The 12092-nt window shown below is 41.8% G+C and overlaps 2 protein-coding genes across 3 annotated transcripts in view; one reads left to right on the top strand and one right to left on the bottom strand.

Moving 5' to 3' along the window:
• ZNF831 (zinc finger protein 831) overlaps positions 1–4821 on the top strand; it is a 69005-nt gene extending 64184 nt beyond the window's left edge. For both annotated transcript variants that reach the window (XM_042464124.1, XM_042464123.1), the window contains exon 6: positions 1078–4821. In XM_042464124.1, coding sequence (XP_042320058.1) covers positions 1078–1818 — 741 coding nt within the window. In that variant the 3' untranslated portion in view covers positions 1819–4821. The remainder of the gene's footprint in view (positions 1–1077) is intronic.
• Positions 4822–4899: 78 nt separating this feature from the next.
• Positions 4900–10385, bottom strand: LOC121928852 (60S ribosomal protein L27a-like). The gene is made up of 5 exons (XM_042464125.1): positions 10251–10385; positions 8500–8563; positions 7840–7915; positions 7167–7341; positions 4900–5071 (listed from the first exon to the last, which is right to left on the bottom strand). Exons 1-5 carry the CDS (start codon positions 10251–10253, stop codon positions 4943–4945), a joined length of 447 nt encoding a protein of 148 aa, XP_042320059.1. The 5' UTR covers positions 10254–10385; the 3' UTR covers positions 4900–4942.
• Positions 10386–12092: the final 1707 nt, after the last annotated feature.

Raw genomic sequence — 12092 nt, 5'->3', positions numbered from 1 at the left:
TTCATTTTAATCTCTTTATAACTCAAGTGATATGAATGGAAAGGTATAATTTGAATGGTCAAGTAGCTGCTTAATAAATCATTTACCAATGAATAGTTGTAATATCTGGTTGTTGGAAGTGTTTTGGAAGATTCCCTAATAAGGAGATCTGCAGAATGTAGAACAGGATCATGGCCAGAGATGCTTGGAATGGCAAGACTCAGTAACACTAAGGAGTTTATCACACAGGGGACAATTGAAGTATAAACAGTGATTAGCCTGTGGTAATCCTGCAATTGTGCTAATGGTTTTTACATGATGTTGAGATGAAACGTGATTAAAGTTCCATTATTCCATGAATAAAAAGGCAAGAAACAGCAGCAAATCATTCATGGGATTTTCCGTGAATGACTTTTTGCTGTTTATTGCCTGGTTATTCACGGGATAACGGCTCTTGTGTTAATCTCCTTTTAATTGCGTTTTAATGTCAATTGCATAATTTTTGTGGGTTAATCACTGTTTAAACTCCACATTTTCCCCTGCATGATAAACTCCTGAGTCATACAAACAAGAAGGCAGATTCAGAGCACAATGTGATAAGCAGGATCATAAAGCTGCTTTTTATTTTGCAGGATTGGTACAAGGCTTAGGGACAACAGGGTTGGATGGGTCATCACCCATGACAATAGGATGTGAGTGGCTTCCTAACAGTTACGGAGGAAAACTTAACTTTGATCAGAATAAATGTCTAGCTCATACAGTATTCAGTTCTCAAAGCAGCCAGTCAGAGGCCTCTGAGAAACCAACAAGCAGGACCCAAATACAGTAGCAATGTTCTGCTTGCATTCCCTTGTAGCTGGTATTGAGAAGCATACTGCTTCTGATAGTACAAGTAATGTACAGCCCCCATGGAGGATAATATAAAAGACTAGTAGCTTAGCCTTGGCAATATCCTCCATGAATTTATAAGAACATAAGCTAACCGTAGACACACACAGATCAACATACTATTTAATTTCCACACTAATTGTTGAATTTGAAGAATATGTCACAGTATTCAATGGATTTATAATATCTTCTCACTTTTCTTTATGGTAGGATATTCCTGTAGCTACAGGAGAACACTCAAGCAGCAGCCTCTGTTTTCAGAGAATTCCTACAGTTCCAAATGAACCAACAGCAAATCATTCCTGTCCATTAGCCAGTAATGCACCATCACAAAAAAACAGAAACCAAGATGTTTGTTGTCTAAGAATGCTTCAGAGACAGACTCAGTCAGATGTTAATTCTGATCACCATTGGCCTTCTGCTGGGCCCCATAACTTTGAAGCAACTCTTCTACATAACATTACAGGTTCACAGTTTACTAGTCCTATGTTAATAGGGTCAACGGTAGACTGCAATAATGTGAAATTTCAAAATGTTACTGTATTGGAGCCCTCTATCCACATTACAGGAAGAAAGCAATCCATGGATGAGAATCTGTACCCATCTTTAAAAGGAGAGCCTATCTTCCGGAGTCCATGTCCTGTTCAATTCGAATCAAGAATGCTTATTGAAAAATCAGCTTCATGTACATCCTTATTTGGACAAAGGCAAGTGCAGGAGGCAAACAGCTCTCCTTGCCCTGTCAGACAAGACAAGAACAGCTGCTCTGTCAACCCAGATGATAACCGTGAGAAGCTTTCTGAACTCTCTGATTCTGTAGGCACCCCTGGAACGTTATCAAAAACTTATAAAAAGCAGAGTTTGGAAATTGTGAACAGACTTACTCATGTGGAATATGACAACACAAGCAGCAGTGAAGATGAAGACCGACTTGTTATAGAAATATCATAAACATACATCTATTGTTGAAGATTTAACAGACAAAAAAGCAGAATATTCTTGGGCCAGCCCATTATCAGTCTGCATTTCTGTCACATGTTAAGAACATAAAAGCCTTTCCTTCTCTCAGATAATATTTCTGCCAAGGACTAAGGCTTATTTACATGTGTTAATGCTTTTATTGAAACAAGGCAACAGTTAAATCATGTTTAAATGCTCACAGAAAATCTATAATACTTCAGTTCCTAGCTTAATCATGTTTCTTTATAAGTTCAACCATTCTTTATTCATGCCTGTGAAGGCAGTCCACATCTGCTATACGTTTGGTGGGAAAGCAGTTTCTTTCCTGCTTGGAGATGTTGAAGGAAGACATTGCAGATACAGTTCTTCCTTGTGATATTGACAGAATTATTCTCAGCAGTTTCAGTTTGCTTGTTTTCTGTAATATTTTCCAACTATGCTTTTGCATGATGAGATCAGTGACCATTAGACATCATACAACTTTTCTGTATTACACAAACATTCTATGCTCCCTTGTGACAGAAAACACAAGTGTGTCCTTCTGTTTTGTGCCTTTTTTGCTGAAGTCTATTTGATATTTCTCTACTCCTCTGATAGCAGTTTCAATGCAAGTTTGTGAAATGCCCTTTTCAGTTGTTATTCAGGTCAAGCAGGAAAAATATTCAGTTTTTCCCACCCCCAAGTGAAAATGTTGTTTGCTTCTCAAGGTTTAAATACACAAATAAGGTAACAAATAACAAAAGTCTACACAGACTGCACTTTTTGTACAAGTCCAATCTGTGCAGTAATGCTGCATTTGACATCTCTTGCTGATATATTCAGGGACTTATTTTCAGTGGATTGTTTCAAATTTCTTTCAACATAAACCCATTTTGTTTGATTAAAGTTATGCCAGTTTTACAGCTCAGCTCTATTGCTATATTATGAAGTTTTATATTTCACCTTTTGTTTGGAGTTTGTAATGCTTTTTAATTCTGCCTTATAAGATGTTGAAAATAATTACCTTTGCTCAAAAGACAGATTGCAAGAACAAAGTGGCATAAGCTGTCTTAAGTCATTATGGGCCATACATAGTTTTTTAAAAATCAGATAGATTTTAGGATGTTTTAAGCAACCCCAATAACAAAGCAGAAGGTCATTTTCCTGCTTGAGCATATGCTAAGAATATGTAGCACTGAAAACATCAAAACTTCTGATCTCCCCTGTGCAGTAGTCAGATGCCTTTCAGATAGCTTTTCCTATGTGGGGGCTTCTACATGCTTTTTATAGAATACCGGAAGACCAAGTTGAGCCACAACTACAATGATGACCCTGTCTGTCCCTTTTTATGTGAAGATTCTACTCAAATTAAGAATACCCAAATTAGAAGGGGTCACTCTGCTGATAACAGTTTTAGCAAATTGCTGTCACTGGTCTTGGATTTCCTTTTTTGTAATTAGGATTGGACTGTTATGCTAACAATTGGTTACAGGTTATGTAATGAAATAAAGCCAAAGCAAGCCCTAAATGAGGCTTCTAAGGGTCTAAATGCCCTAAAGACACCAGAGCCTATCTGAGCTTGGCAGCTAGTCAATCTTGGTTAGCACTTGGATAGGAATATGAAAACCTGGTGCTGTATGCTATATCTCACAGGAAGGAACTGGCAAAACCACCTCTGAGTATTCTTTGCCCAAGAAAACCTTGACATTCAAGGGGTTGTCTTATGTCAACAGGTGACCTGAAGGCAAATGCCCACAAGGGTATGATCACAGACCTCAAAGAACCAAGTCTGATTATTTACATCTTCTGTGGCGAAGAATGCACTATGAGTACACAATTAATAGTAAACCTTGTGGTAATGAAAGAACCATTTGTTTACCTGTGAGACAGTAGCTTTCTATGTTAGAGGGGCTGAACATCCTTAATGTCCCTCTCCACCTTTGGAGAAGTGGGTGGATCAATCCACATTAGGATGTGACGCCCTCTACACAGGAAAATGGAAGGACCAGTAGATTTTCTTGATGAATTTGCCAAAACCTTAGTCTTTTTCTCTGTGAAATACTTTGTATTTAATTAAAATGTTTTAGTAATTCTAATTGCTCACAATTGTGCAAACAAGAGAATTCTTTTGGTGGGCAGGGTACATACACTGATACTTTCAAAATGTTTAATTCACTCCTTAACCCTAGGGTAACATGAAACTATTCTGATTGGTTTGAAATTGCATCCTGTGCTTTTCATGCTTTATTGGATCAGTGTAGAGAACGTAGCACCACAGCTGTACAGAATGGGATAGTGGGTAATGCGAAGTTTTCCTCCCTTAAGATGTCACAGACAAGCCTCATTCAGCTTCTACTTAGCTTTTCAGTTAAAGACTCTATGTAGTTGTATAGGGCTCAAAATCAGGCAGTAGACCTGAACAAGCTAGTCCAAAGAGGCTAAACAGACCAGTGTTATACAACAGTGTGCTGCTACATCGTTCTCATGCTGCACACCCAACTGCATGGTGAGGGGGGGGGCATTATGGTACTCTGTTGGCCCAGCGTTTAAACAGCACTAAAAGAAGTAGCATTTTACCGTTCCTTTTAGTGCCAGCAAACTGCCTGATCAGTCATGATGTGTAGTTGTTGTGGCCCTGATCTGGCTCTGAAAGGGGTGACGGAAAGCTGTTCCAAAGGGGCGGTCTATTTAGCCCCTATGTGTTAATGAACTTTGGTTATTGAGTAAAAGGTGAACCAGCAAATCTAGGAGCAGAAGGGCTGACTACAAGCTACAGATCATAGGAGTAAAGATGCAGCTCTCAGAAGAGCAGTCCTCTGATAGCTCTAAGGTGGCAGCATAAGGAAAGGAATCCTTCAGAGATTTCCAGTGGCTTTTGAGGCCAAGCAGATTCCCTGCAGCTCAGACACCTAAAGAAAACACATGAAGCCGCAGGAACAAGGGTAGTGCAACTCCTCTTTCCAAGATCCCGTGCCCCAATCCAATAGCACTTTTAAAAATCCATGATGCAGGAATATAGAAATTGAAGTTATATGTAGTTTCACTAGAATCAAGAATTTCCCTCAATTATTTAGTGAAATGAGGATGCAGGCATCTGAAACAATGTTTATTTAAACTGAAAACACATAGAAAATCTTCATGCTACTAGCACACAAGCTCCACCAACACCTTTAATTTTCTCTTCTGCTTTTCTACTGAAGAATTTTGCTTTCACAATCACAGGCTGTTTGGGAAGTTTTCCCTTGCCCAGGACTTTATAATATCCCTGAAAAGATAAGAACATACTGTTAAACTTAAAAGTAGTGTGTTCATAAAGCCTCTTGGAATTATAAAATTTGCACATAGTTCTTTGCAAAATTCTGCCACGAATTGAAGAACTAGAGATTATACTTTATTCACAGATCTGTAAAATCTAAATAGAAAATAACTGCAGTGTAGTGGTGCAAATAAAACAACATGCCTGCAAGCACAAGATCTTTTATTGTAGCATTCTTAAGCTTTGCATCATAGCTGACAGAATATCTAGGCAACTAATGAAGTATTTGATGATGCTTAACAGTAACATCACAAATGTATTTAAGGACTATGCCAGGATAGGAAACTAAAATAATGAACATGTATAGTTACAGCCAGGACAGAAATGTATCAGTGTTCTCTGCAAAGAGTCAACCTAAAGTTTAACAGTCAAGTAATTTACCTGTTTTATTTCTGAAAAATGAATCCCAATGTTATTTATAATTACAATTCAGGAGACGTCCAACAATAAAGCTGTAATTTCTGCAAAGGCTCTTGGCTTTATTTGAAAAATATTATTTCCACCCCTATTTATAGAGTAATCTGCTGGCAACCAAACTGCAGTGTTCTGGGATTACTACCAGTATCTCATATTGCATATTTACAGTGCTTGACATGCTATCCTGCTTCACTGAGTTTTTCAGTAATATCAAGATCTCATACATGTTCCAGGAGGAGCTCTTATGAGCTAATTAATGTCACTGATATCAGTGGATTGTGCTACAAGACTTGCAATCACAGTCTGACATATCTGGAATTTCTCTCCGAGAAACAAAGCACACCATAACAATGAGCTCTGTTATGATACTGCGCGTGTCTCGTTTAAAATAGTATACATCTCACCCCTTTCACTTAAAAACTCAATCCAATAGCATTACGTAGGTGTAAGAGCCAGCAGGTCTGAACACTAGACTAGTACTCTGGAGATCAGGGTTCAAATTCCTGCTCAGCCATAGAAACCAAATGGGTGACCTCTGGGCAAGTCATAATTTGTCAGCATAAAAGGAAGGCAAAGGCAAGCCTTCTCTGAACAAAACTTGCCCAGAAAACCCAATGATAGGTTTGACTTATGGCTGCCATAGGTCAGCAATGATTTGAAGGCACACAAAACAGTAGAGCTACAAGCGATTGTAACTCACAAGAGTAAAATACAATGACAATTTGGGCCACCTGAAGGATTATATTCTCCCATATGAGCCCGCTTGGGATTCTGACCTCTTTGAGGGAGGTGCTGGGCCTCAGACAGGCCAAATGGGCCACACTGAGGTGTGGCATTTACATGTTGCATGCCCCGAATATAGCCGGAAGCTGCGTCAAGCCCACCCCAACTCAGAAGAGCCAGGGCAAAAATAAGCGGAAAATATCAGCTCCTTTTCAGTGGTCCAGTTCAGGAGTGCCGCAGCAGCCTGGATCAGGACAAGGCATGTGCGGTTGCCATGGTCCTGGTGCATGTTGCCAGTGCAGACCTTTTAGGCCATCTGTTTAGGCCCTGGTTGTCCTACTGGAGGGTAAAATCTTTTTTTTTTTTAATCCAGGTAGGCTTTTGAAAAGACTGGTAATGAAAACAGTTTTAATGGAAAATAGTGCTACCTTTTCTTAATTTTTAAAACATCTTGAGAGTGTTTTAATTCTGTTCTAGTGTTATAATTCTGTCCTGCTTTTGAATGTTTCTGTTTCAATCTGTAGTGACTGGATTGAGTCCCAGTGCTGAGAGAGAGGTGGCATTTCCAGGAGCACCAACAATAAAGAGTTCAAAAGAATTAGATAGCATTACTCTTGGGCCTGAAGGCTTCAGTCTTGTGTTAATACTCAAAACAGTTTTGCCTTGATTGATCACAGCAAAGCGCAAAAGCTGTTTAATAATGCAACCATTATTTTAAAAAATTCTTCACCTATGTCAATCAGACAAACAGCAGAAACCAATCAATCATGGGTTTGTACAATTTTATAGCCCAAGAAAAAACAGGAGACCTGCCACAGCTCTGAAAATATTACGGTACAAACATAAAAGCACTGTATATCTGTACACACAAGTTCAGCATAAAATACAGGTCTGGAAAACTTACCGAGCGTACAACATCAATAACAGGTGCTAATCCAGCTGGATGTTTAGCATACTTTAGCCTTGTCTGTTCACTAACAAGTGTCCAGAGCTTATCTAAATTGACTGTTGGGCAGAAGTGCTGGTTCTTCTTCAAGTGGTAGTGTCTCATACCAACCTTTCCAAAATAACCAGGATGGCTAGAAAGAAAGCATACTGTAAGAGTAAAATATCAATTTATAATTCATTTTGAAATACAGTGCACTGAGACCACATCCTAGATGAAAATGTTTAGATCTTTCCAATTTGACTTCCAGATTGGTTATGCAACCAAGAGAGCCTTGGCTGCCCTTAGTAGATGATCCATAACAAAAGAAACAAAGGAGTACTATCCAATTAATTTTCCTGGGCATCCAGTGACTTTATCAACCACCACAGTATCCTTCTAGATCTCCAGACAAATTCTACATATTTCACAAAGACTTAACTCCCACTGACTTTAATCAGGTATGCAGAATGCAAACTCAACCTTTCCAACTATTGCTGTGATCAAATTACCTTCCTTAAATATTGTTTGAACACAGATTTTTCCTATGGCCTATGCATATAAAGAAATCAAGTTAATTCTTACTGCGGTGTGGGGGAGTGAAGAACTGAATGGATGTGGGACAAAGCAGGAGATAAGAGATATAGCTTACTATTTGTCGAAGTTAATTCTGTGATGATGCATGCCCCCAGCATTTCCACGTCCTCCAGGATGTTTCCTGTGCTTACCTATGAATAACAAGAAAAGATGGCAAACATTCAAAACAAAGAGAACTAGAGTTATTGTGTGCCTTCATGTCAGTTTATGGCAACCAGGAGACAAAGCTATCATGCGGTTTTCTTGTCAAGATTTATTCAGAGGGGGTTTGCCTTTGCTCTCTGAGGCTGAGAGAGAGTGATTTGCTCAAGAACATTTCCATTAGTGAATGGGGATTTGAACCCTGATGTGGAATAACTGGTATTCCAGTAAAAAGATGGGAAAATAGGAATAGCCAGGCTTTAATATATATACAGTGGGTTCTCCCTTCTGGATCCCCCCGCGTAAGGGGAAATCCGTATATGCATGCGTACCATTGGAAACAATGAGGGTGTGTGCATGTGGCGGTGCAGACACCAGTTTTTATTGCCACGTGGTTTCTGTGTAAACTGGAAGCCGTGTATAATGTGGCCACATGGCATGGGCGTATGTGTGTGTGTATAATCAATTCAAAAACCAGGCATTTTTTTAAAAAAATAGTAATTTGGTCTAAACTAGCCAAGCCTGCCCCAAACAATAAAATAATCGTACAAGCAGACTGCTCTCTATAACATACCAATGCGGCCATGCCCATGGCTGACATGACCCCGCAGCTTCCTGGTCTTTCTTAGTCTTGAAGGCTTAAAAAGAAGAAGAAAATAAACACTAAATACCCAAAACTACTCAAGCTTGGTAAAAGAGCACAAAGTTTTAAAAGTAAAAGCACTATGAATACATTGCCACCTTCCCTGTTGTACTGCCAGCCTCTCAATTTGTTGTTTATGCAGATTCATCTTTACCTGCGCCAGAACTTGTCTGTTGCATCCTGAACCATTTCATTCACTTTAAGTGGATCTTTGTATCAGGCGTTATATTATCATCTTCTCACAGAATATTCTCTCATCCATTTGATTGAATTCACAGAGAAGTCTGAGCCATATTTAACAGTGGGATGATAACCAGCCCAAGATAACTCACTGGCGTTTATGTTTATGTGAAGATTAGACTGTGATTCCCAAACTTTGGTCATCCGGGTGTTTTGGACTTCAACTCCCAGAAGCCCCTGCCAGCTTAGCCAACAGGAATTCTGGGAGCTGAAGTCCAAATATATGGTGGACCGAAGTCTGGGAACCACTGGATTAGAACATAGATCTCCAGTCTGACACAATCACAAATACGTTTCTATTTGTTGTTTTTAACTGTCAATCTCGACCCAGGCGACCTGTGGATGAGACGCCTCCAAGACTCCCTGTTCTCCACTGTCCTGCTGCTTAGTTCCTGCAGTCATACCTATGGCCTCCGTAATAGAGTCCTACACTTCATTTTTGTGTCTTCAAGGCATTTCTGACTTATAGCAACCTTGAGGTGAACCTATCAAAGGGCATCCTTGGTGACAGTTTTCGGAGGGTGGGTTTGTCATTTCCTTCCTCTGAGGCTGAAAGACTTGCCCAAGCCTTCCAAGAGGGTTCCCATGGCCAAGCAGGGATTCGAACCCTGGTCTCAAACCACTTCACCACACTTTTCACTTACTACACGACACATGCATGACTGCCTTTGTAGCCATATGGAGTAGGATAGCTAAGCCAATTCACCATCCTAAGCTGTTTAGAGGGAAAGCAATGCATAAGTGTGCAATGAATAAAAAGTAAGCAAGTCCATACACTGAGATTGTCAAACACTGATCACAATGGAGACTGCAGCCAAGGAGTCAAAAGAAAGCTAGGAATGAAAAGAGGAAGGAGGGAGGGAGGAAGGAAGGGAGGAAAGAGGACAGGAAAGAAAGAAGGAAGGAAGGAAGGAAAGAAAGAAGGTGGGAGGGAGGAAGGAAGGAAGGAAGGAAGGAAGGAGAGAGAAAGAGTAGGAAGGGAGGGAGGAAGAAAGGGAAGGAGGTAGAGAAGGGGGAGGGAGAGCGGGAAGGAAGGAAAGGAAGAGGGAGGGAGAAGGTAAAGAAGGAAGAAGAGAGGGAGAAAGAGGGAAGGAAGAGAAGGGAAGGAAGGGAAAGGAAGGGAAGAAGGGAGGTAAGGAAGGAGGAAAAAAGTAAGAGTGGGAGGGAAGGAAGGAAAGAAAGAAAGAAAGAGGGAGGGCGGGAAAGAGTAAAGAAGGAAGAAGGAGGGAAGGAACAAGAGTGGAAGGAAGGAAAGAAAGAAAGAGGGAAGGAAGGAAGGAGCTGCATGTCTGGATGCACAGCCGCCGAGAAGCAGCCCTGGCTCCAGGGACCCCTTCCCATCCCTCTTCTTCCCTTCTTCCCTCGGGCGCCGGCTCAGCGAACGGCGGAAGAGCCTGGAAAGGAGCACTGAGAGGCAGCCGCCTTCTCCGCTCGCCACCCACCATCTCGTCGGCTCCGAATTAAGCAAAGGAAGACGAGGCGACTCCCGCGAGACTTCCGTGAAAGGGAAGCAAGTATCGCGAGAGCTGCGTCTCTAGTGCAACTATGCCAGAGCAGCCTCCTGTTGCATCCTGGGATTTGTAGTTTACGGGGGGCATTCAGAGTTCTCAGCCGGATTGCTCTTAGGCCTCACTCAACTACAAAGCCCGGAGAGCGACAGGAGGCCGCTGGAGCACTCCGAGTGGAGCCGAGTGCTGCAAGCGACACAGTGAGGGAGTCTCGCGAGACTTTGGCTTGTTGGCTCACAAGGTGGCGGCGGGAACGTTCCGTGGTTAAGAGCCCAGATGCCCCTCGCGGCGGAGTTAGTGGGTCCCCAAGCTTTGGCCTCCCATGAATTTGGGACTTCAACTCCCAGAAGCCTCAGCCAGCTGGGTAACTAAGGAATTCTGGGAACTGAAGCCCCAAAACACTTGCAGGACCAAAGTTGCCTTGAGTCACAGTGACTCAAGGGCTCAGGTTTCGTTGCTGTGATGCCCAAACTTTGTCCTCCAGCTTTTTGGACTTCAGCTCCCAGAATTCCTGACAGTTGGCCAAGCTGGCTGGGGCTTCTGGGAGTTGAAGTCCAGAACCAAGTTAGGCAATCACTCACTGGTTTATAAAATGACTCATCTTTTCCAAAGAGAGGATAACTCCCAGGAAACTACCCCCCCCCCCCCCCCCCCCCCAATACAAACATGGAAACATGACAATAGAATAAAACACGGTGCTCTGTGAATACTTTGGGCTTAGGTGGGCTTTCCTCTCAAGAGATGCATCTGAGGAAGTAGATTGAAGTCTACTAAAGCACATGCGGCCAACTTCTTTCAGTTAGTCTCAAAGGTGCTGCAAGATCTCTGCGTATCTTTGAATTTCCTCAAGGGTCAAGCTGGAGAAAAAGGGGAGGGGCTTCTGCAAATTCATAGCAGAGGTCAGTTGCACATGATAGTGTTTAGAATAATAATCACAGAGTTGGAAGAGACCGAAAGGGCCCTGATCCAGTCCAACCCCATTCTGCCATGCAGGAACTCTCCATCAAAGCATCCCCATTGACAGATGGCCATCCAGCCTCTGTTTAGAGACTTCCAAAGAAGGAGACTCCACCACACTCTGTTTAAAAAGGACTGAACAATTTGTAACCCTGCACTGTCATTCCTATCAGCCCTATCCACTGTAGCTAATACCAAGGGTTTATAGGAACTGCAGTTCATTATCTAGAGAGCCTTACATCCAGCACTTCTTGTGAACTTTGAAACTCGGCTGTTTCCTCCATAGGCTTTTGGGTGATGGGCATCTCTGCCCAGAAATGGTTGTTTTCACTCACCATGCTTTGACATGGCAGTCCTCTCTTTACATGTCTGCTCAGAAGTAAGTCCTAATGAGTTGGGATTTACTGGAGGGGCATCATGTCCCACCTGATCATGTAAGCTAAGCAGGGTCAGCCCTGGTTAGTATTTTCATGGGAGGCCATCAGTGACTACCAGGTGTTGTGTGCTATATTTCAGAGGAAGGAAACTGACAAAACTACCTGTTGAGCATTCCTTGCTTTCAGGCTGTGTCTGCACTGCAGAAATAAGTCAGTTTGACACCACTTTGAGTGACATGGCTCCATCCTATGGAACCCTGGGATTTTTAATTGGCTGCCAGAGAGCTCTGGTGCCTCACCAGACTACAAATCCCAAGATTCTAAGATAGAGTCATGGCAGTTAAAGTAGTGTCAAATGCTGTATTTCTGAAGTGTGGATTTGTTGTTGTGTGCCTCTGATTCATTTCTGACTTATGGCGATCCTAAGGCAAACCTATCATGG

Source organism: Sceloporus undulatus, chromosome 4, assembly GCF_019175285.1.
Source record: "Sceloporus undulatus isolate JIND9_A2432 ecotype Alabama chromosome 4, SceUnd_v1.1, whole genome shotgun sequence".
Taxonomy (NCBI): domain Eukaryota; kingdom Metazoa; phylum Chordata; class Lepidosauria; order Squamata; family Phrynosomatidae; genus Sceloporus; species Sceloporus undulatus.
This window is presented reverse-complemented; position numbering and strand designations above follow the sequence as displayed.

Coding starts and splice junctions, on each gene's coding strand:
- LOC121928852 (XM_042464125.1), bottom strand. Junction 7,916..8,499: donor CCATGGGCATGGCCGCATTG/GTATGTTATAGA, acceptor TGTTATTCATAG/GTAAGCACAGGAAACATCCT. Junction 7,342..7,839: donor AGAATTAACTTCGACAAATA/GTAAGCTATATC, acceptor CTTTCTTTCTAG/CCATCCTGGTTATTTTGGAA.